Source organism: Eubalaena glacialis, chromosome X (assembly GCF_028564815.1).
Source record: "Eubalaena glacialis isolate mEubGla1 chromosome X, mEubGla1.1.hap2.+ XY, whole genome shotgun sequence".
Taxonomy (NCBI): Eukaryota; Metazoa; Chordata; class Mammalia; order Artiodactyla; family Balaenidae; genus Eubalaena; species Eubalaena glacialis.
Genome location: NC_083736.1, coordinates 63,703,153 through 63,727,977, shown reverse-complemented (window position 1 = coordinate 63,727,977; position 24,825 = coordinate 63,703,153). Strand labels below are relative to the sequence as shown.

General features: G+C 40.8%; 1 protein-coding gene across 4 annotated transcripts in view; it reads right to left on the bottom strand.

Moving 5' to 3' along the window:
- EDA (ectodysplasin A) overlaps window positions 1-15,221 on the bottom strand; it is a 393,208-nt gene extending 377,987 nt beyond the window's left edge. For 3 of the 4 annotated variants that reach the window (XM_061178037.1, XM_061178038.1, XM_061178039.1), the window contains exon 1: window positions 14,546-15,221. In XM_061178037.1, the coding sequence (XP_061034020.1) occupies window positions 14,546-14,941 (396 nt within the window). In that variant the 5' untranslated portion in view covers window positions 14,942-15,221. Of the gene's footprint in view, window positions 1-13,868; window positions 14,363-14,545 lie in introns of those variants that run through there. The other variant, XM_061178040.1, reaches the window with a different exon arrangement.
- Between the last annotated feature and the right edge of the window lie 9,604 nt (window positions 15,222-24,825).

The window sequence follows — 24,825 nt, the reverse complement described above, 5'->3', positions numbered from 1 at the left end:
AGAATTATGAAATTATATATCAATGCTTAGAATGGAGCTAAGGTAAGTGCTGAATGTAGCAAAAGATAGGACATAATGTAGACTGTCACCCACTGTAAATGTTTGCAAATGGATATTCTTTAAACAAACAGGATTATTACAGGTGATTCTATATGAATGTCAAAGCCTTAATTTCTAAGCTTTGCATTTTGTATACGAGAAGAAATATGACAACCTGAGTTAATTATAAAATAAACTGAAAGTCCTAAATAAATAAAACATCAAGACTAAGTATGTTTTATCCCACAAGTGCAAAGTTGGTTTAACACCACATTAAAAGAATAAAGGGAAAAAAAATCATATAATTATCTCAATAGATGCAGGAAAACCATCTGATATAATGCTATATCCATTCATGATTAAAACAAAACTCTCAGTAAACCAGGACTAAAAAAGAACTTTTAAATTGATAAAGAACTAGAAAAAACTTAAACAAAAAACTACAGCAAACATTATACCTAAAAGTGAAATGTTAAACACTTTTCCCTCTTAGATTGGGAATGGGACAAAGATGCCTGCTATTGCTATTTCTATTCAACATAGTTCTGAAGGTTCAAGACGGTGCAATAAGGTAAGAAAAACATGTTTAAGTATACATATTGGAAAGGAAAAAATAAAAAAACTTGTCATTTTTCACAGTGTGATAGTGTATGTAGAAAATCCACAAGACCTACAGATAATTTATTGGGATTAACAAATGAGTTCAGCACAATGCTGCACACAAAGTCAATATATAAATATAAACTATATTTCTAAGCATCAGCCAGAAGCAATTTAAAAATGAGATTTTAAAATGATATGGTCCCAGGTTGGTTTTCCTGTGAAGCAGACTGGGAGACATAGATTATCAAGCACTACTTTTATTAGGAAGTGCTTTTGGGATCAACATATGTGTAAGAGGAAAAAAGCAATCCCCAAAAGACCCTAGCCAAATTCATAGGTAGCTCTGGAGCTGGTATGGCCCTTCAAAAGTTTCTGGATTTGGGGAGGAAGGGGCAAGCCTTTATACTTCCTCATTAATCAGGCACTGACTGGATGCGGGATGCCCTGGAAGGAAGCATCTCCTTGGGTGAGACAATTTTCTTCAACCAAGACATGGATTGAGGAAATGGATCACAGCATCGACTGCAGATAACATTTTAAATGGCTTCAAAAATTTCAAATACCTTGGAATAAATCTAATGAAAGGTGTACAAGAGTTCTACATACAAAACTATAAAATATTACCAAGAAAAATTAAAGATCTAAATGAATGGAGATATATACCATATTCACAGATTGGAAGATTCAATACTATAAAGATATAAGTTCTCCCTAAACTGATTTTTAGATTCAATCCAATCAAAACAAAAATCCCAGGAGGGTTTTTTCCCTTAATTTTATTTTACTGTGGTTAGAACACTTAACAGGCGACCTACCCTCTTAACAAAATTTTAAGTGTACAATACATTATTGTTGACTATATATATGTTCTTCAGCAGATCTCTAGAACTTATATTGCTTAAGTGAAATTTAATGCCTGTTGATTAGTAACTCCACATTTTCTCTCCCCACCCCCAGTTCTAGGAAACCACCATTCCATTCTTTGATTCTATAAACTTGACTACTTTAGATACCTCATATAAGTGGAATCATGCAGTATTTGCCTTTCTGTTTCTGGCTTATTTCACTTAGCATAACATCCTCAAGGTTCATCCATGTTGTCACATGTGGCAGAATTTCCTTCATTTTTAATGCTGAATAGTATTCTATTGTATGTATATACCACATTTTCTATATCCATTTATGTATCAGTGGACATTTCTATTGTTTCCACATCTTAGCTATTGTGAATAATGCTGTAATGTACATGGAAGTGCAAATATCATTTTGAGATCCTGATTTCAAAGCTTTTGAATAAGCATCCAGAATTAAGATTTCTGAATTGCATGGTAGTTCTGTTTTTAATTTTTTGAGGAACCTCCATACTGTTTTACACAGTGGCTGCACCACTTTACATGCCCCACAATAGTATACAAGGGTTACAATTTTTCCATATGCTTACCAACACTTAATGTCTTTTGTTTTTGTTTTTGTTTTTTGATAATTGTCATCCTGACAGGTGTAAGGTAATATCTCAGTGTGGTTTTGATATGCATTTTCCTGATGATAAGTGATGCTGAGCATTTTTTCATATATGTGTTGAACATTTATATGTCTTCTTTGGAGAAATAATCTATTCAAGTCTTTATCCCATCTTTCAATCAAGTTATTGAGACTTGTTTTTTGCTATTGAGTTGTAGGAATTCCTTATATATTTCGGAGATTAACCCCTTCTCAGATATATGGTCTACAAATATTTTCTCCCATTCTATAGGTTGCCTTTTCCCTCTGTGGATTGTTTCCTTTGCTGTACATAAGCTTTGTAGCTTGATGTAGTCCCACTTGTTTATGTATGCTTTTGTCACCTGTGCTTTTGGTGTTATACCCATGAAATCATTGCCAAGATCAATCTTATGAAGCTTTCCCTGATGTTTTCTTCTAGGAGTCTTACAGCTTCAGGTCTTATGTTTAAGTTTTTAATTCAGTTTGAGTTGATTTTTGTGAATAAGGTTCCAATTTCATTCTTTTGCATGTGAATATCCAGTTTTTCCAACACTGTTTGTTGAAGAGACTATTCCCCACTGTATTCTTGGCACTCTTTTCAAAGATCAGTTGACTGTATATGTATGGATTTATTTCTAGGCTCCCTGTTCTGTTCAATTGGTCTATATGCCTGTCTTTATGCCAGCACCATACTGTTTTGATTATCATAGCTTTGTAATATAGTTTGATATCAGGAGTGGGATGCCTCCAGCTTTGTTCCTCTTTCTCAAGATTGCTTCAGATATTTGGGGTCTTTTGTGGTTCCATACAAATTTTAGAATTGTTTGTTCTATTTCTTTGAAAAATGCCATTGGAACTTTGATAGGGATTTCACTGAATATGTACATTGCTTTGGGTAGTATGGACATTTGAACTATATTAATTCTTCCAATTCATGAACATGGAATGTCTTTCCATTTGTTTGTATCTTCTTTAATTTCTTTCATCAATGTTTTGTAGTTTTCAATATGTCTTTTGCCTCCTTAGTTAAGTTTATTCCTACGCATGATATTCTTCTTCATGCTATTATAAATGGGATTGTTTTCCTAATTCCTTTTCAGATAGTTTATTGTTAGTATATAGAAATGCAACTGATTTTTGTACGTTGATTTCGTATCCTGCAACCTTACTGGATTTGTTTATCAGTCCATGTCATCTGCAAACAGGGACAATTTAACTTCTTCCTTTCTGATTTGGATGCCTTTTACTTTTTCTTGCTTAATTGCTCAAGCAACAACTTCTACGATATCTGTTCCATATCAGTGAATAGAACAGATGAGAGTGGCATCCTTGCTTTGTTCCTCATCTTAGAAAAAGAGCTTTCAGTTTTTCACCATTGAGTATGATGTTACCTGTGGGCTTTTCATATATAGCCTTTATTATGTTGAGGTACTTTCTTATTATTTCTGGTTTGTTGAGAGTTTTTATCATGAAAGAGTGTTGAATTTTGTCAAATGCTTTTTCTGCATCTATTCAGTTAATGTAGTTTATCACATCAATTGACTTTCATATGTCGAACCATCCTTACATCCAGGAATAAATCCCATTTGGTCATAGTATATGATCCTTTTAATATATTGTTGATTCAGTTTGTTAGTATTTTGTTGAGGATTTCTACAGCTATATTCATCAGGGATATAGGCCTGGATATTGGTAGCTTTCTTTTCTTTTGGTGTGTTTGTTTGTCTTACTTTGGTATCAGGGTAATGCAGGTCTCATAAAGTGAGTTTGGAGGTGCTCCTCCTCTTCAATTTTTTTGGAGGAGTTTGAGAAATGTTGGTGCTATTTCTTCTTTATATGTTTGGTAGAATTCACCAGTGGAGCCATCTGGCCCTGTGATTTTCTTTGTTGGGAGGTTTTTGATTACTAATTCAATCTCCATACTAGTTATAGGTGTGTTCAGACTTTCTAATTCTTCCTGATTTAGTCTTGGTAGGTTGTATGTTTCCAGAAATTTGTTGACATACAATTAATTGTTCACAGTAGTCTCTTATGATCCTTCTTATATCTTTGCCATCAGTCTTAATGTCTTTTCTTTCATTACTGATTTTGAGTCCTCTTTTTTTGTATTTAATCTAGCTAAGGGTTTATCAGTTTTGTTTATCTTCTCAAAAATCCAACTCTTAGTTTTGTTGATTTTTCTATCTTCTATTTTGTTTATTTCTGCTCTAATCTTTGTCATTTCCTTCCTTCTTCTAACTTTGGACATTGTTCTTCTTTTCCTAGCTCCTTGAAGTATAAAGTTAGGTTGTTTATATGAGATTGTTCTTCTTTTTAAATGTAGACATTTATGGCTATTAACTTCCCTCTTGGTACTGCTTTTGCTACATCCCATAAGTTTTGGTATATTGTATTTTTGTTTTTGTTTGTCTCAAGGTATTTTCTAATTTCCTTTTTGATTTCTTCTTTGACCCAATGGTTGTTAAAGAGTGTAGTGTTTAATTTCCACATATTTGTGGATTTTCCAGTTTTCCTTTGGCTATTGATTTCTAGTTTCATTCCACTGTGTTCAGAAAAGATACCTGGTGTGATTTTAATCTTTCTAAATTTGTGAAGACCTGTTCTGTGATCTAACATGTTATCTTTCCTGGAGAAAGATATGTATGCTTGCAAAGGATGTGCATTGTGCTGCTGTTGGATGGAATGTTCTGTATATTTTTGTTAGGTCCATTCACTCTATACTGTTGTTGAAGTACTCTGTTTCCTTATTGTTCTTCTGTGTAGATGGTCTATCCATTACTGAAAGTGGGGTATTGAAGTCTCCCATATAATTGTATTACTGTCTATTTCTCCCTTTGATTCTGTCAACGTTTGTTTTATATATTTAGGTTCTTTGATGTTGGTGCATATATATTTATATTGTTGTATGTTCCTGTTGGATTGACCCTTTTATGATTATATAATGTCCTTCTTTGTCTCATCTGAGTTTTTGGCTTAAAGTCTATTTTGTGTGATATAAGTATAGCCACCCCTGCTCTCTTTTGGTTACCATTTGCATAGACTATCTTTTTCCATTCTTTCACTTTCAGCCTATCTGTGTCCTTAAATCTAAAGTGAGTTTCCTGTAGAAAGTATATAGTTGGGTCTTACTTTTATCTTTTTAGCCACTCTATGTCTTTGACTGAGGGAGTTTTATCTATTTACATTTAAAGTAATTATTGATAGGGAAGGATTTACTATTGCCATTTTGTTGTTTCCTGTTAGTCTTGAGAGTCGTTTGATTGTATTTCCTCTCTTGCTGTCTTTCTTTGTGTTTTGTTGATTTTTTTTTGTATTTATAAGCTTTGATTCTTTTCTTTTTCTTTTTTGTAACTTCTACAGGTATTTTTTGTGGTTACCTTGGGACTTAAAATATCTTGTAACAGTCTATTTTAATCTGATAAGAACTCAAGTTAAACTGCATACAAAAACTCTACATTCTAGCTTCTTCCCCATACACACTGTGTTATTTTTCCCACATTTTACATCTATTTATATTGTGTCTTTTAACATATTCTTATAGTTACTTTTAATACTTTTGTCATTTAACTTTTATGCTAGAAATAAAAGTGACTTATCCACTACCATTACAGTAATATAGTATTCTGTATGTGTCTATATATTTATCTTTACCAACAAGTTTCATACTTTCTTATACTATCATGTAGCTGTTTAATATCCTTTCATCTCAAGTTGATATACTCCCTTTAGCATTTCATGTAAGGCAGGTCTAGTGGTGATGAACTTCCTCAACTTTTATTTGTCTAGGAATGTCTTTATCTGTCTTTACTTTTGACAGGTATAGTATTCTTGGTTGGCAGGGTTTTTTTTTTCCCATCAGCACTTTGATATATCATCCCACTCCCTCTGGCCTGCAAGGTTTCTACTGAAAAATTTGCTGATAGTCTTTTGGGGGTTCCCTTGTATATGAAAAGTTCCTTTTCTCTGGCTAGTTTCAGATTTTCTCTTTGTCTTTAACTTTTGACAATTTAATTATAATATGTCTTAGTGTGGACTTCTCTGGGTTTATTTATTTAGCAGTGTCCTTTAGGCTTCTTGAATCTGGTTGTCCATTTCCTTCCCAAGATTTGGATTGTTTTCAGCTATTAATTTTTTTGAATAAGCTTTCTAGTTTTCCCTCTCTTCTCCTTTTGAGATTCCCCTACTGCCCCTATTGGTCCACTTGATGGTGTTCCTTAAGCTTTTTCACTCTTTTTCATTCTTTTTTCTTTTTGTTCCTCTGACTGAATTATTTCCAGTGACTGATTTCCAGTTCACTGATACTTTGTCTTGCTTTATCTAGTCTGCTGTTGTATCCCTCTCATGAGTTTTTCAGTTCGATTACTGTGTTCTTTAGCTCCATGATTTCTGTTTGGCAGTTTTCAAATATTTTCTATATCTTTGTTGAAATTCTCACTTTGTTCATGCATTGTTCTCTTGATCTTGGTGAGCATCTTTATAACACTTATTTTGAATTCTCTGTCAGATAAATCTCATAACTGTTTCATTAGGGTCAGTTTCTGGAGACTTAATGTGTTCCTTTATTTGGAACTTCTTTGCTGATTCTTCATCTTCCTTTACTCTCTATGTTGGTGTCTGCATATTACACAAAGCAAGTACCTCTCCCAGTCTTCATGGACTGACTAGCCTTGCACTGGAGAAGATCTCCACCAGTTAGCCTAGTCAGAGATTCTGAGGGCCTCTAACAACTCTTTCCCTCCCCAGGGAGAAGCAAGAAGCTTTGGTTTCTTTCTACTCAATCTGTGCTGAGGGGGAGGAGCTATGGCATTTACCAGTCCAAAATGCCATTTCCATTCTCTTCCACATGGCTGGACTGTGCTGGACGCATCAGAGCTCCAAGCCTGGCAAGACAGATGCCAGTTCTTTGGGCAGTCCCAGAGAAATTTTGGCACTGAATGCACAGATCTACTCTTCCATCTCCAGGAATAAGCTGAAAGCTGGAATGTTTCATCCACTGACTCTTTACTGAGCAGGGGGGAGGATATATGGTATCTACCAGTCCCAACCATTGTCTTGTTCTCCCCCAGGAGGCTAGAATGTGCTAGATCCCTTAAAGCTCCTAGAGTGGCAAGTCAGATGCCAGTTCTCTGGGCAGCCCTGGAGAAGTTGAAGCACTAGATGCACAGATGAACTCTTTCCTTCCCCAGCGGAATGTTGAGAGCTAGGATTTTTTTGTCTTCTTACTCTGTGCTCAGCAGGAGGAAATATCTATGGTGTCTATCAGCCCAAGCCACCATCTCTGTTCTCCCCTAGGGAGATCCATCAGAGTTCTAAGACTGGCAGGACAGAAACCATTCCTCAGAAAACTTGGGGTGCTAGATGTGTGAATCAATCCCTTCCCTCCCTAGGAGAAGCTAGAAGCTAGGGGCTCTCTTCCTTATCATATGGTGCTGTGGTGGTGGCAGGGACTCTGGTGAGAGGCTGTCTCAAACCTCCCTACTGGCTTCAGTGTGTCTGGTTTCATGTTTGCCCTGGGTACAGGAGCCTTTCAGTTAGTTCCCGGATTTCTCACAAAGGGAATTTGTCCATGAATTGTTGCTGAATTGGTGTGTTTGTGGGGGAAAGGATGGTCCAGGACTTCCTAATCCACCATCTTGCTGATGTTATTCTCTTAAGAATTACTTTTTTTTTTTTTTTTTGGTCAGATGTGACTAGCTGATTCTAAAACAGATACAGAAAGGCAAAGGGCCAAGAACATCCAAGATACTTTTAAAGAAGAGGAACAAGGTAGAAGGATATCAAGAGCTTATTATAAAGTCCAATAATTAAGACTATGGTATTTGTGCAATGACAAATAAACTAATTGGGGACTTCCCTGGTGGCACAGTGGTTAAGAATCCGCCTGCCAATGCAGGGGACACGGGTTTGATCCCTGGTCTGGGAAGATTCCACATACTGTGGAGCAACTAACCCCATGTGCCACAACTACTAAGCCTTCACTCTAGAGCTCGCGAGCCACAACTACTGAGCCCGCATTCCACAACTACTAAAGCCCGTGCGCCTAGAGCCTGTGCTCCTCAACAATAGAAGCCACCACAATGAGAAGCACACTTGCCGCAACTACAGAAAGCCCACATGCAGCAACAAAGACCCAAACGTAGCCAAAAATAAATATATAAATTTATTTTTAAAATAGACTAATAGAATAGAACAAACAATTCAGAAACAATCTGACACATATGTAGACACTTGGTTTATGACAAAGGTGACACAATAGAGAAATGGGGAGGAAAAGACATTCCCTATAATAAATGGCACTGGGTCAGTTGAATATCTATATGGAAAAGACAAAACTTGGCCCCTGTATCTCACCATACACAAAAATCAATTTCAGGTGGACTGCAAATCTAAATGTGAATGGCAAAAGCATAGAGCTTCTAGACAATAATATGGGAGAATATCTAAATGCTCTCAAGGTAGGAAAATACTTCTTAAATGGAACACAAAAAACCCTAGCCATAAAGGAAAATACTGAAAAACTAGACACATTAAAATTTAAAACTTCTGTTCATCAATGGATACTATAAAGAGATTTGGGAAGGGTGTGCAACAAAAAAATTCAAAAGTGGTTCATAGCCAGAGTACATAAAAAATTCCTACAAATCTATAAGAAAAGAATAAACAACCCAATAAAAATGTGCAAAAGACTTGTATAGGCACTTCACAAAAGAAGATAACCAAATAGATAATAAACATATGAAAAGAAGTACAACTGCATTAGTCTTCTGAGAAATGCCAGTTAAAATCACAATGTGATATTACTACAGACCCACCCACCAGAATGGCTATAATTTAACGAGTGATAATAACAAGTATTATCAAGGATGTAGAACAACTAGAATTCTCATACATTGCCAGTGGGAATGTAAATTGGTTCAATCACTGAGAAAAGCTGTCATTATCCATAAATTTGAAAATATGCATTCCCTATGACCCAGAAATTCCAATCCTAGGTATATACCCAACAGAAATTCAAGTACATATAACCAAAAGACATGTATAATAATATTCATAGTACTGTTATTTATAATAACCCCAAACAATAAACAATCCAAATATTCATTATCAGTAGAATGAATAAACTGTGGTATATTCAAACAAGGGAATAATATACAAAAATACAAATAAAAAACTACAGCTGCATGCAACATCATGGATATCAAAAAACATAACATCGAGCCAAAAAAAAAGCTCCCCCCCGAAATACATACTATTTGATTTCATTTATATCAAGTTCAAAATGGGCAAAACTAATCTATGATGTTAGACATCAGGACAGTCATTCACTTTGGAGGAGGATGGTATAGTGATAAGGTGGGGGTTTTGAGATGCTATTTCTATTTCTTGACCTGAGTTCTGGTAACATTAGTGTATTCACTTTACAGTAATTCATCCAGTTGTACAATTATGATTTGTGACCTTTTCTGTATGTATGTTACACTTCAATAGAAAAGTGAGGGAAAAAGAAATGAAGAGCTAAGTGATGGGTATTTATAGACTAGTCAGATAAAACTGGTCCTCTATGAGGGCCACCCTGCAGGCAACGCAAGTGGTTTCTTTTGGTCATGTTCTTGGGGATTAAATGGCTTCAGAAATTCTCTAGTATAAAGAGATCTTCTCTATAACGTAGTCACAGATAAATTACAAGTTATTTTTCTCAAGATCTAAGAGAGAAAGAAAGATGAGACCTACATGCAAATAAAACAAAACATCAAATAATACATTACAGAAAACTTTTTGCACCATCATAGAGGTAATGTAGTTAGGGCTCTTCTCCATTTTACTATCTAATGATTCTAGAAACCAGTGAAACATTGCCAGTGGAACTATTTACTCACCTAAGCACAGTTGACAATTCACAGGCTTAGCAAGGCCTGAGGAAAACAGGCCTGTTACAAATGCCTTTGTTTTACATGAACATCTCTAAAGGCCCCAAATAATATTCAAGCCAACAAGTGTTTAAGTACCCTAACTATAATCAGCACTGTGTACCAAGTATTGTGGAAAAAGACAAAAAGGAAGGCAGATTTCCGAGGAGCTCTAATATAAAGACACAAGTTTTATTAAACACAATAACAGCAATAACTGGAGAATGATTCCAAGACAGGATATGGTAGGTGGGTTGCAGGAGTAGAATTGGTAAGAGAGAAAATGGGATAGGTATAATGCAGCCAGTTGATCAAAAGCCTTGAATGTCACACTGAAAAATCTAGATTTAAACCTATAGAAAATGATCTTATCTGGATCCCACTCCCCTAAAAAATTCTTGGATTTAGTGATTCCTAGTCATTTTCTTGATCAACGGGCCTTAATAATTAACATCAAATCTAGATATACTAATGTCCTATCTAGTTAAACCAGAGATGTTTTGTGCAAAGTTAAGGTTGACTTCTATGACATCACCTCAAATAATTAGGGACATATTCCAAATATTGCTAACAGTCCCCAATAAACCCTTATAAGTCTACACAAACATATTTTTCTAAACACTTAAACCTTAGAGTTTCAGTTAGAGTTTCTCTTGGGGAAATCATCTGAATGAGACACTACCTTTATTTGCCTCCCCCACAAAATAATCTTTCAACTATTAAAAGATATCTAATACCTAATATAGTGGCTGACTCATAGCAGGCTTTCTATTTATTGAACTAGATTGTTAAATTACACCAGTATATTAACCTTACTCATCTCTCTCATGGTTTAGTAGACTTTGATCATAACCCTCTCTCAACCTCTCTCTCCAGACTGAAAAAAGAACTAGAAAGTCCCTCCAACTTTTTTTTTTTGGGGGGGGCTGTGTTGGGTCTTCGTCTCTGTGCGAGGGCTTTCTCTAGTTGTGGCAAGTGGGGGCCACTCTTCATCGCGGTGCGCGGGCCTCTCACTATCGCGGCCTCTCTTGTTGCGGAGCACAGGCTCCAGACGCGCAGGCTCAGTACTTGTGGCTCACGGGCCTAGCTGCTCCGCGGCATGTGGGATCTTCCCAGACCAGGGCCCGAACCCGTGTCCCTTGCATTAGCAGGCAGATTCTCAACCACTGCGCCACCAGGGAAGCCCCCTCCAACCTTTTGATCAATTTAATTTGTTTTCTGGGGATTTGTATCAGCTGTTAAGTTTTTCTTGATGGGCAGCCACCAGAATTACCTATATGATTGTGAATGTAAATCCACTTTTGGTCTTTTACATGGAAAAGATAAGAGTTTTGTTTCGTCATTGTTTTCAACACCCTTCCTGATAATGCCCACCATATTCTCGGCTTTGAGGACCACAATCACAACCGGGCCAACTTCTTCATAGACAGATAAACAGTGATTTTTATTTTAATCTTTTTTACTCTAACAATAATATTGTGTATTGTCTAACTCAGAGACTGATGAGATGTATTTAGCTCCTGAGACCATCTCCAGTGAGTATCCAGATAAACCTACAGATACTCAGCTACTCCAGCTGAAGGAGATAGGTATGATTCCAGAAGGTCCAAAGTGACCCTTTCATTTTTTATCATGAGCAACTGTGCCCCCACTGGGAAGGCTTTTCTAATAAGTCCCTAGGAGAACCTTGCTGATCTCTCTGCTATGTATCCTGACTGCCCTAATTTCCTTCTGTATTCTGTTTTTAAAGTTTTTAAATTGAGGGATGACATACATACATCTTCAGTGACTTCTAGATCCCTTTCTTGAGTCATAACTGAGCCCATCATCTCATAAGCATGAATAGGTTTGCATGACCTTATACAATGAAGTGCCTCTGACTATTCTGCCCACTTGGTCTCATGAGATCTTCCTGCAATTTATTCTCATCAGTTTGCCTTCACTCCTTGCAGATAAACTGGTGAGAAACCTGAAATGTTCTGCTCATTAAAGGGTGTATATTTTTATCTTTTTTCCTCTCCATCTAAGAGCTGCTGTAACAGCAGCTGTTTGTGTTGAAAACTAAAATATAAAAATATGACCTACGTGGCCAAATCCCACGAGGCTGTTTACTTCCTTATTTATGAATCAGATTCTGTCAGCACAACTTAGAATCTTGACTGTCAGCAATACTGCAATTAAATGTCTTTGCAAAGCCAGCAGAGGGTGCACCAGGGCACTGGAAATTTTACCCAAGATGTAGCCATATTAATTTAATAGCCAATCAATGTTTCCTTTTTTTTTTATTTTCTTGGTATACTAAAACTAACACCCTCAAGAAAAACTTACGTTGAATCTGGGCTAAAATTCCTTCAAAGTATACTCTAATTCTCCTGAAAGTGAAGTTCAGGAAGAATAAGGAATACATGGTTAAACTTAGTCTGGCCAAAATGTAGGTAGAGTAGAAGAAAATGATGCAGATCGGAGCCCTCTCTTTTGCAAAAATTCCATAGCTCTACCCAGCTACCAGACAAAAGGCTCCAGGAAGTAGTATATTATAGGGGAATGGGCACTGAACTGGGAGTAAAGAGACCAACTTCCATTCTAATTTTGATCAGAGTTGTATGACCTTGGACAAGTCATTTCCCCCATAGGAACTATGTGTTCTCCAAGGGGAATGATCAAATGGATTCATGGCCCCGCATAACTCTAAAAAACTCTGACTCCAATTGATGTCAGCAAATGTAAAAAGCCAGTATGCTTGTTATTACTTCTCGAAAAGATTAAAACGGAAAAAATAAAGGACAGAAGATAGGGCGCTGTATTTAAACCTAGACAGAACTATTTGAAGCACCACGCAAAGGCAACTAAATGCCATTACAGACCCTATGAGAATCCCACACCATCACAGAAGCCCCAGAATACAGCTGTTCTACTAATCCTCAGCCTACAAACAGGGGTCTGTCCATTCTGAATGCCAAAAGGCCTTGCCACCATTTGACTAAGGAAGTTCAATTCCTTCATCTTTTCACAGAAAACCAATATTCAGCTGCTAAGTATTTCTACTGGGCATAGTCGCGGGGTGGGGGGGTGGGGGGGCGGGGGGGGGTTGTTGGGAGGTGGATAGATAAAGGGAACCAGAATCCTAGTTAATTATCATTTAGCTACTGTGTTTAAAGTTTCAAGTATGAGAAGCATGTCTACTGATTATCTTCTTTGATAAGCTGTTATATAAGTTGAAGTGTGCTAGCAAAACATTTTAAGGCTCAGGACAACCTTCCAACGCAAAATGTAGAAACTGTGTCGGCCCTAATATTAAAGCATTATCATGAATGTGACACCAGCTTTGGATGGGTGGTCAAAGTAGCACGAATAATGTTTACAGAGTATGACAATGACTCTGGATGTGGTAGTAAATATAGAAGGCCTGGGTCACTCACCTCAAGGAACTTATTTGCACAACTTGCCCTCTTCCCCAAGAGGAACAAATTGACTGTTATTCTTTAACCACCTCAAAAGGATCCTTGGCTGCTTCCCTTAAGTTTTACATGAGACAAAATATGGCAAACAAGAGAATACTTACTTTAAGTGCACTAAATTTCCTTAAATAAAGAGCTAGAAAAAAGTAGAAAACAAACACTAAAGCTAACAGTTTGCTAACCAGGGCACAAACACCATAAAGATTGTATTAAAAAACAAAAGAAACAAAAAACAAGTCAAAACAAACAAAAAAAAACTGCTCCTGGGAGACTACTCTTGAGTCATTATTCCATCAGTAGATTCCTGCTCTCAAGCAAGCAGGAGTGAAGACACTTCACATCAACCCTCCCCACATCACTCCCCAGAAAAGAGTCAGAACCGGCATGCAAAGGGTGAGTTTTATTCCAAAGATTTTTTAAATTGCTGTTTCAGAAGTTGTCTAGCAAGACGGCATATTTCTACCAGAATTCCTCAGGGGCGCTGATCCTCACTAGAACACCGAGGACAATCCGTCTCAAATTGCAGGTAAGTGTGAACAAGCCCACGATCTGGTCAGTGCACCAGCACCCCGGCGCCGAAAACACGGTTCAAAGTTGTTTCAACGGGCGTGGAGCAGTTATTACAGCTGTTTACAGCTCCAACTCCAAACGAGAGCCTGCTAGTGCTGGCATCAGCTCTGGACACGAAAAAACAAGCACCGCGGGCGGAGAATCTCACCGGGAGCAGAAGGGCCAGGCTGCTGCCGTTAGTCAGCCGGGGGGCAGCGCCCGCACCTTCGCGCCGCGGCCAGGCCGGGAGCGCCGCCAACTTTTCCCGAGGCAGCCGGAGCCGGGGGCGGCGGGCGCCGGCCAGAGTTCCCAAGTCCGGGGGTCCTGAGAGAGTCAGGGTGAGCTGGGCCAGGGACCGAGGACAACCTGCCCCGGGGCGACCTCTCCCCAGCTCGCCCGCCCCCTCCCCGATCCCGCCGTCGAACTCGGCTCGAGGTGGCAAAGTCCTCCCCGGGCCCCCGCCCTGCGCACATGGGGAGGGGGCCCTGCCCCTCCAGAGTGACTCACCTGGTGCCCGTCCTGGGCGTCTGGGGGGAGCGTAGCTTCTCCCCGTTCCAGCAGCTGCTGCTGCGGGGATGGCTGCCCGAAGTGGCGGGTGATGGGACCGTCGGGGTCGAGGCCACCGGGGCTGCTCAGGGTGCCCGAGGTGCCGAGGTTACCGGGACCGCCGAGGCGGGACTCGGCTCCCCGCTCCCGCCGCAACTCGGAGCGCAACTCTAGGTAGCAGCACAACGTCAGCAGGTGGAGGGCCAGCGAGAGGCCAAAAAACCCCAGGAAGAGCCGGCAGCTGTTCCCTTCGCCAGCCCGGGCAGGGGCCCCGCGACAGCCGCAGCCCTGGCTCCCGCGCTCCCGCGGCGCTGCCGCGGGCTGGAGTTCCCTGCGCTCCACCTCGGGGTAGCCCATGGCCTCCGGAGACACCCACTCTCTGAGGCCCGGGAGCCGCCGCGTCTGCCTCAGCCCTTCGCGACCCCTGACAGGCGGCTACTGTCCTGCCATCGGCTGGGGGCTGCAGGGACCCGTTCCTGCGCGACGGAGGCTGGGCGGGACCGAGCAGGGAGCAGCCGCAAGTGCAGCTCCACTCCGAGGGGTGGAAAAGGGAGGAGGAGGGGCGGGAGAGACGGGCGACTCGGCCCCGCGGAGGGAATGAGGGAGGAGGCCCCGGCCGACCCCGCCCCGTGCCTCAAGCGGCTGCCGGGACGCCCAACCACCGAGCCCGCCAAGCCTTGGCGCCCCGCCCCATGCCGTTCCACCCGGGGCCTCCAGCTGCGGGGCGGGGTCTGGGGGCGTGTGGGTTCGCCTCTGCCCCGTGGCCCCACCCAGCTCTTCTCGCTCGCCCCGTTCCAGTTGGTGACTGCGGCTGTCGTTCATCCCTGGACTCCGCCCCAATTTAACCCTTGCGCGCCAGTACGGGGTGGGGGGGGAAGGGGGGATGAGGAGGGAGGGAGGGGGAGGCTGAGAAGAATTGGGGAATCTGGGAAGGAAAGTAGAGCAAAGAAAAGGAGGCGGAAACTAGTATTAATAGAAATGTTTGCAATTAACTGCAGTTGTTAATAACATCCTCCAGTACTTATCTGTTGCTTTCAATCTTCAAAGCGTTTAACAGACGTTAAACTAATGAAAACAGTTTTGGGTTTGGAATGAAACCATGCCTGCTGGGTTTGCAATCCGATGGCGCGCCAAAAGAAAAGGAGACCCAGTAGCCTGAGAGCCAAAGGGAGTGAGAATGAGGTGGGACTGAGACAGTCCCACTCCTGGAGTGAGTCTGGGGCCTCAATCTAAGTGACGAAGAAGTCCATCTGTGCCAGGTGGAACTGAAGTGATGCTGCCTCACGCAGGATAAAACAGTCCCCTAGGATTTCTTGGTATATTAATTAATTCAAAGTATTGATCCCTTTACATGTAGAAAGTGCTGTACGAGAGAATCTACAGCCAGTGTAGTTTTCTTCTTCCACCGCAGCAGGAGTTTTGAGTGGAGAACAAGTGCCTTCAATGAGCAAATGGGGAAACTGAGGGCCAGAATAAGGTGGATTTTTACAAGGGTGGTCCACAGAATGGCCAGACAGTATTGGCATCCCTATTTGCAGGCAACTGTTCTGGCCTCTCCACCCCCTCCTCCTCTCCCTGGAGTAGTCCCTGGGGGAAGTTCAACAAGTCAGCCAAATGTTCCAGATGTACACTGCTGCAACTGCAGCATCTTCAACCCTCTGAAAAGGGTTCAGAGCAAAAAAACAAACCAAAAAAAGTGGCAAATGTCAGAACAATAGACCCTGAAATGAAAGATGGAAAGGATTAGTTGAGTCGAAACTGACAAGAGTTACTAGTCGGAGATTATAGAGAGCTAAATGGCCATAGCAGGGGAAATACGTATGCTTGTTGGTCACTATGCACTCCCATTCCCATGTTATGAATAATTAGCAGTTTTATTGACTTGAAAAGGGTAAGCCTAAGACCTAGGCTGGTGAAAAAGAAGAAAAATAGGGGGAAATAGAAAAGAAGACAAAAGAAGAGAAACAACAAAACGAAAGCAAAGCATATGGTGGGGGGGTCAGTCCAAAGATTACAGAGGTCATAAACCTTAAATATATTAGCCACAGCCAATTTTTCTTTCAGACACTTTGGGAATAGCCTCAGTGCTTCAGAAGCATCTTTGTGTCTCCCCATTAGCCCTTACGTATGAAATATAAAGCTTGCAAAGAATATCATCATCATGCAAATAAGAAAATAAAAAGGGGCACTTAGCTAATCTCAAGTTCTGCTTATTCAGTCAAGGAATTCTAGATGCTGGCTGGAGGAACTGCCAGGCTGATTTAACTTAATTATCACAGCCCAGGATTATTAGAAAGAATGCTAGACTAGGAGTCAGTAGACCTGACCCTGCCACTGGTTTGCTGGGTCATTCTGAGCAAGTCACTGCTTTTGAGGACCTTAGTTTCTCCAACTGTAAATTGAGGAGTTTGAACTTAAACAGCTATAATATTGTGTTTTATCTGTGCTATCACTGACTATTTTGACTTGGTTGCATAAAGGGTTCAAAGAGGCTGCCTCTTCTTCCCCTAAAGTGAAAAGGGAACAAATAACAACCACTCTTGGGAGTGGTGGTGGTGCTCAGGGGCCTTACTAGTCTCAGCTTACCATGTTCTACCAGGCTTTTCACAGCTTGACTGAAGACCCTGGGTTGCACCATTGCCTTCAGAAGTCCTGCAAATTGCATTTGATCTGGGACCTCACTTTGGTTCCCAAAAGGAAGAACATATGGCTTAATATGAAGTAGAAATATTGGAATGCGGTAATCCAGTGAGGAATGTACATGGTTAGTTTTAAAAAGTATTTTGAAGTGTTAATCCAGTTCGCTTCTATGCTTCCATAAGTACCCCATCCCCTACAGCACAGGTCTCAAAATGACAGCCTGCAGGTTACATCCAGCCAACAGTTGTGTTGTGTTTGGTGCAGTGTTGGCTAAAATTTTGGATTAAAAAAATGATTGCCAGGATCCAGAAATCAGGAGATTTCACATAAAAAATCCCTATATCTTTAAAGCATGCTAACACTGGATCCACATTCCCATACGGCTACAGTCAGCTAGAATTGCCCCCTTGAGACAAGCATGAGCAATCAAGTTCTACACAGTCATCCCCAGCTCCTTTCTTTAGTCTCCATTACTGTCCTTGTCACCCATTTCCCTTACCTGTCTGGCCCCACGTACTCTAGGAGACAAGATATCAGCTCCTTAGCATGACCTATAAACTGCCCTTCCAACCTCATCTTCCGCCACCCTACAAGGAACCCATACTCCCACAGTCCTAAAGTCACTGACACTTCTCACACTTATGTGTCTTTGCACAAGCTGGTTTCTTTGCCAGGAATGCCCCCACCTTGGAAAACTGATAAATTCTTCAAGAATCAAATCACGTGTTCCCGCTGGTATGGCCCCACAACTCCTTCCAAACAGATTTCCCTTTTTGCTTTCACTGCACCCTGAACATATCTCAATGATATCTCTGACCACATCGTATTTGTATTTTTTTGCAGGCTTTTTTACCACTAACCTGTGAACAACGTGATGGTAAAAATCATGTCCTTTCCATTCTGGTAGTCCCAGTACAAAGCATAGCATCTACCACATAGTAGATACCAGTATTGTTTGTCAAATGAATGGGGCATGACATCTGCTATGGTAACCCGGACTGCCTAGAATTCCAAAAACGGTACTGAGCCAAAGGATGCCTGTCAGTACCACTTATGAAGCACCTACTGTGTGCAGAGCTGTATAACACACTATCGAAAGATATAAAGGAAATAGAACCAGTTGTGCAATTATCCTCTTATTTGTGCCACTGTTGGAGTTGTGGATAATCCAGAAATTCAAATATAATTGGCTTGTAATACCTCACTGGCTTTCTGTCCCACCAAATTTCCCTTCCTAATTTTATTTGCCTGGTCCTAATATTAAAAAAATATTAGTTGACAATATATGAAGAATAAATGTTCAAAATAAGTTGACAGCCTCTGAACATCCACCAATTGGGCAGAAGATGCTAAGGAGTTGGGCAGGGACTGGTTTTTAAATACCTCTTAGCTCTGGTTAATCCATAGAACAAATCACTGACATAGAGATCACAGAGTTGACTCTCTGACCCACTTAGTGACAAGCAGATATTTGGGAGGAACATGGGCTTAGGACTTAAGATCCTGGTTTGAATCCCAGTATATTCACTTACCAGCTGTGTGACTTAGGACAAGTGATTTTTGCCTGTCTTACAGAGCCTCAGTTTTCTCATCTGTAAAATGTAGATGACAACATGTTTTGTAAGATAACTGTGCTGAAATGGGATGCTATATGTCAAAGTGTCTGACACATAATAAATGCACAGTAAACATTAGTCTCTGCTAAAAGACTTCCATCAAAAAGAGATGAGAGGAAAAACATATAACAGTTCTCAAGAATATTGCAGAAATGCAGAAGAGCATCTACATACTTTGCCCTTGCCAAATGCCTGCCCCCATTTTGTATTCTTAAAGTTTGAGATAGACCCCTTATGGAAGTTCCCACCACCCTCTTACCAACTCTTCTCTCCAACTTGTATCCAACTTCCTCCTCTCCGTTTCCACTTGATGTCTAGTAGATATCTTAAACTCAATATGACCAAAACCAAAGTTCTTCCCCAAATGTGTTTATCCCTTGGTCTTCTGTGTCTCAGCAAATGGCAACTTCATCTTCTCATTGCTCAAGACAAAAACTTTGAAGTCATCCTTGAATCCTCTCTTTTTCGAATACCCCACATCCAATCTGTCAGTGAATCCTGTCAGTTCTGCCTTTAAAATATACCCAGAACCTGACCACTTCTTACCACCACCTAGTCACCACCCTAGTCCAAGCACCCATGCTCTCTCACTGGATTACTACTTTAGCCTTCTCCATGCTTTTTTACTTTTGTCCTTGCCACTCTGCAGTCTATTCCCTACCCTACCCTAGTCAGAGGCTTTCTGTTAAAATGTCAAGTCAGATCCTATCACTCTGCCCCAAATCCTCCAATGGCTCCCTTTTTCTCTCAGAGTCTTTACCTTGGCCTACAAGGCCCTACATGATCTGATTGCTGGCCACCTCCTGGGCTCCTCTCCTACTACTATTCTCCTTGCCCTCTACTCCAGACACATTGACCCCTTTGCTGTTCCTTGAACTTGAAAAGCATGCCCCCACTTAAGAGTCTTTTAACCTACATTTCCTTTTGCCTGGAATGCTATTCTCCCACTGAACTCCTTGGCTTCTCCCTCACTTCTTCCAGGTCTCTTCTTAGATGTTACCTTATCAGAGAACCTTTCCCTGGCCAATTTCCCATCACTCTCTATCCCCTCCCTTGGTTGTGTTTTTCTTCTTAGCACTTATCATCGTCTGACGTATTATCTATGTGTTTGTTTATTGTGTGTCTTCCCTGCAACCACAATTAGAATATCAGTTCCAGGAGGGCAGAGATTTTTGTCTGTTTTTGTTCACTGTTTTATCTACCAGATGAAGAGCAGTACCTGGCACACAATAGACTCTCAATAAATATTTGTTGATGGAATGGTTGAATTCCTCCCCTGGTAGAGTAAGAGGAAGGAGAAAGGAGGACTGGTGAGATGGGTTAGTGGATAGGCAAGGACTTTTCTTCCAGCATAGTAAAGCAGGAAGGAACAGCTCTTTCATTTTACATGAGGCAACTCCTCCAGAGAAAGAGACACAAAGGGCCACACAGCTAATTAAAGGAGGGGATCAGGAAGGAAAGGAACATTGGTTGAACATCTATCTCCTACACGCCAGCCTTTCTCATTAACTTCTGTGTGAAGTTACTATTATGAACATTTCACAGATGAGGAAACAGAGGCATTTAACAGACAGGTCAAATGACTAGCTCAAATTGGCATAGCAACTAAATGGCAGAGTCTGAATTTGAATCCAGGTCTGAATGCTCAAAAATTCCATACTCCATTCTAAGCCCTACCTCCCGCCGCCTACTGGCAGATAGATTCAAAATTCAGCTTTATAGAGCTAGACACACAGAGACCCTGAGATTCTTGGGGTGGCAGAGTTATAAACCAGATGGAAGTCAGAGTTTCTTCTCCCACCAGGCTGGCTGCGCAGCCACCACCCTTTTGCTCCAACTCAAAGGCCACTGTGCGTACTGATTAGATGAATGTGCTTAAATCTGGTTCCCAATCAGGTAACCTTTCTGTACAGTAAGGCTTAATAACTTCCCATGGACTATAGAATAGTAACATAACTCCTTAGCCCGACATCCAAAGCCCTTCAGTTTGGACCTAAACTACCATTCCAGCTGTGCTGTTGCTAGGCCTTGACAAAATTCTGTCTGCATTACTGTGTCTCTCATTGTCCAGGACAAACTCTACACTCCTGCCTCTTTGCCTTTTGCTGACATTACTCCCCTTCCTCCTTCCAATATCCTGTCCCTTCCCCTTTGCCTATTTAAAATCAGCACATTCTTCAAGGCCCAGGTCAAGTTCCCCTCCCCCACCCACCCCTGCCTGCCCACAGTGCTCTCCGCCGGGACATTCTGTCTATACAACTCCTCTGGCATTTAGAATATGCCACTCACAATTGCTAATTCTTCCCCCATTCTGTGTGAGGGTCTCATTTCCCCCAGATTACAGCCGATGCTCTTCAAAGGGTGAGACCTTGTCTCAAACCCCTGCAGGGTTTACCTTGAGCAAGTGCTTACCCAATCTTTGTTAATGGATTAAAGATTCTGCAGAGATGAATTTTAAGCAGAGTTTTGAAGGCAGAAGGGGTCTGGGTTTGATGGAGACAACTGTTCTAGATGGAAAGCAAAGTAAAATAAAATGCTGAGCACATTTAATATTTAGAAAAAAAATGTAAAACACACACTGAAGAAGGGAAAGAGCAGCAGACCTCTAACGTGATGGAGGAAATGACTGTAGCCATGACTGGCATAGAAATGTTTGCAGAAATCCATGAAGCAATGATAAGGTGATAAACATTCCTCTTGCTGTAAGGGAGCAAGATGGCACAACATTAACATGGAGTATTCATTTTTGCAATAAAGTCTTTGGCTACTCACAGGGTGGCTGAGCGTATGGGGAGGCTCTCACTTCACAAGAGGAATTTTTCATTCAAAAATAGAAGATCTTCTTGCTGGCAAAATGTCATTTGCATCTATGTCCCCTGCAATTTGTGTCAGTCCCACCATTCAGACCACCAAGAAGCCTAGAAACAAACTGCATATTCCACAGAGCCATTGATACATGGCACATCAGGACCACTGTGAGATCACGGATTCAGTTTTTGGCAGAGTAGGGCTTTAAGAGAATCTTTGGCAGTGTCTTTACATGTTCTCACATCCTCCAAACAACTATTTGTGGTTGATAGAGTGGCCATTTGCCTTCATTTAAGAGGGGAGGAAACTGAAGCCCATAGAGATAGAATGACTTTTCCAAGGTAATACAGTCAGGGTACCTGACTTTTAGCGTAGGGTTCCTTTTCTTACTAAACTTTCATATTTGTTCATCACACTTATGTTTGCCTGGTTTATCTGGCCAAAGAGTTTATTGACTCTGCCCATAATATGCATTTCCTGAGAATGAGAGTTAGGGAATTCAGATCCTTAAATCTGATCTGGGCTTAGACCCAGAGAGTCAGGCATTTTTGGGATCGGATCTTGGCTCTGTGATAAGCAATCTGTGACAGGACTTGGAAGACTCTGGAGCTATAATAACTTTCCCAAACTTGCCCCAGCTCCCCCCACCCCACCCTCCCACCCACTAGATTATATTGAGGGAATACTGTTGGCTTTCAGTGGTTGAACTATCATATTCATTCAACAAATACAAATACTCAGAGAGTGTCTACTATGTGCCAGGCACCATTCAAAGTGCTGGGAATACACCAGTGGAAAAAACAATTAATACAATCTACAGTTAATACAATCTACTATTGACTGAAAAAAAAGCCACAACCTAAAAGTTGTGAGTTATGTTTTATTTTGGGACCTTACTGAGCACTATAGAGAGCCTCTCAGAGAGCTCTGAGGAATTTTCCGAAGAGGTAAAGGAGGAGTCAGGATATATAGGTGTTTTTGACTAGAAAAAAAAAAAAACATGTAGTGGAACATCAAAAGATGACTGCTAATCACACAAAACAAGACATCTCAAGTTAATGATTTTAGTGCTTTTCTATGTATGGGAAGATGTAAGAGCCTGGGCTCATTGAAATTATTCCTTTGATATGCATCTTAACTATCTAGGGCCAGTCTCCTGTTTTTCTCCATCTTGAATTTCCCTCAGGGTACACCCTTAGGGGCGACTGCAGTGGCTGATGGCCTGATGGCAGGCAACATTCGTTGTTTACTGAAATGGCAGGCATCATTTTTTGTCTGCCCTACAATTATTGTTTTGAAAAATAAGAACTTGGTCTTTCACAAATACAGTTTAACAGCAAAGTGCCTTTAAATGGCCTTATCCTTCCTCCCACTATACTTCTGAGCTAGGCCAGACTCAAAGGAACACTCCTAGGTTTTGGGAAGGGCCGCGTCCTAAGAGTTTCAGGGTCTGCAAAAGTTAAACAAATGTACAGATTACCCCAATTCAAAGGCTTTCCTCTAAATAACTCAGGAAAACTAGCAAATGTGGCCCTGAGCTAAGAAATGCTAAGGAAATGGCCTATTGTTAGAATTTAAGCAACCCTCTTACCTGCTTAGCACTTACTGAATAAAAGTCCAGGAATCTATGGGTAATAGTCTGGCTCCTGGAAGGACAGGAAGCATGGAAGCCTATGTCCAAGGTGAAGAGTCAGGGCCTGAAGATATGCTCTGGTTCAACTTGAGTCCTTAGGGCATCAATGTCTGATAGATATTTGTGTGTGTGTCTCTGTGTGTGTGTGTGTGTGTGCTTGTATGTGTGTGTGTGTGTGTGTGTGTATTTTATATATATGAAAAGAGTAAGAGAAGGTATGGCAGAATGCTTTGTAAAATGGAATGTGCTACGCAAATGTAAGATATTAAGATAATAGCTACCTTGTATTGAGTACCTACCATGTGCCAGGCACTAAGCTAGGCAAAGTTAGATATATTTATCTCGCTTAATCTTCAGGAACTGTTACCAAACCAAATTCAAGTCTCCTCGCCCATGCACAGTAAAGCCTATCTATTGATACCACATTGTGGTGAAGGAAAGTGCAGTGTTTATTTCAGGGCACAAAACAAGGAGTCCAGGGCAGCTCATGCTCAAAACACCCAAACTCCCCATGGGTTTCAGCAAAACATTTTTAAAGGCAAGGTGAGGGAGGGGCATCCCAGAGTGTGTGATCAGCTCATGCACAATTCTCTAATCGGTTGATAGTGAAGTAACTGGGCTATGTCACAGGGGTTAACATTATCAATCCTTCGGCTCCAGTAGGCCTGGGGGCCATGTGCTCATGGCCATCAAGTAGTTAACATCTTCCATTTGGTGGAGATTTTAACATTTGTAAAACAACTCAGGAAATGAGCATCAGATACTATTATCTAGGTACTTCAGAGAGGAGCTAAAGCAGAGGATACATGGGAGGGGTCTGTCCCAGGAAGGCCCCATAGGGTCCTGCTTAATTACAGAACAACTTTTTGAGGTAAATTGCTCATTTTCCTACAGGAAAAAAAAACAAAACAGTCCCCCAAAAAAGTGAAGTAACGTGCCTAACACCCCCCCAGCTAGTAAATTGGTAGTGCTAAGATTCAAATCCGATCTGTCCTAATTGAAAAGCCCACACTCTATCCATTATGCCATGATGAACAACTTATTTTGCACACACAGGAACCCAAGAAATAAGGAGTTTTCTGTAATTTTCAAGCTGAAATCTATTAGATGTTAGATGGTGGTACTCTTTCTTTACCCCAATATGATCTTACAGTCTAATGGGAAGGTATAATACCAAAGCCAAATCAAATTAGATCTTGAAAATAACAAAACCAAATAAGAAAATTCTAGCAGTAGAAAATATAGACTCAGGAGATTATATGAGATAGAGCCAAGGAGAAATGGTGGTATGTCTGGTGGCAGAGGGGATCTTCAAAGTGTTATTTCAAAAGAATATTCTCAGCAAAAACTTCCCAGAAGGCAATGTATTGATTCTTTCATTTGTCCATTTGTAACTTCATTCATTTATCCCTCCACTTTTCAAAGAGTTATTGAGCACTGGCTGTAGGCACACATAGATCACAGAACTTCCATGAACTGTGGGAACTAAGGAATGAATACTCAGGAGGCCGAATCCAGCAGGCTACAGGCCTGTGGCAGTCATG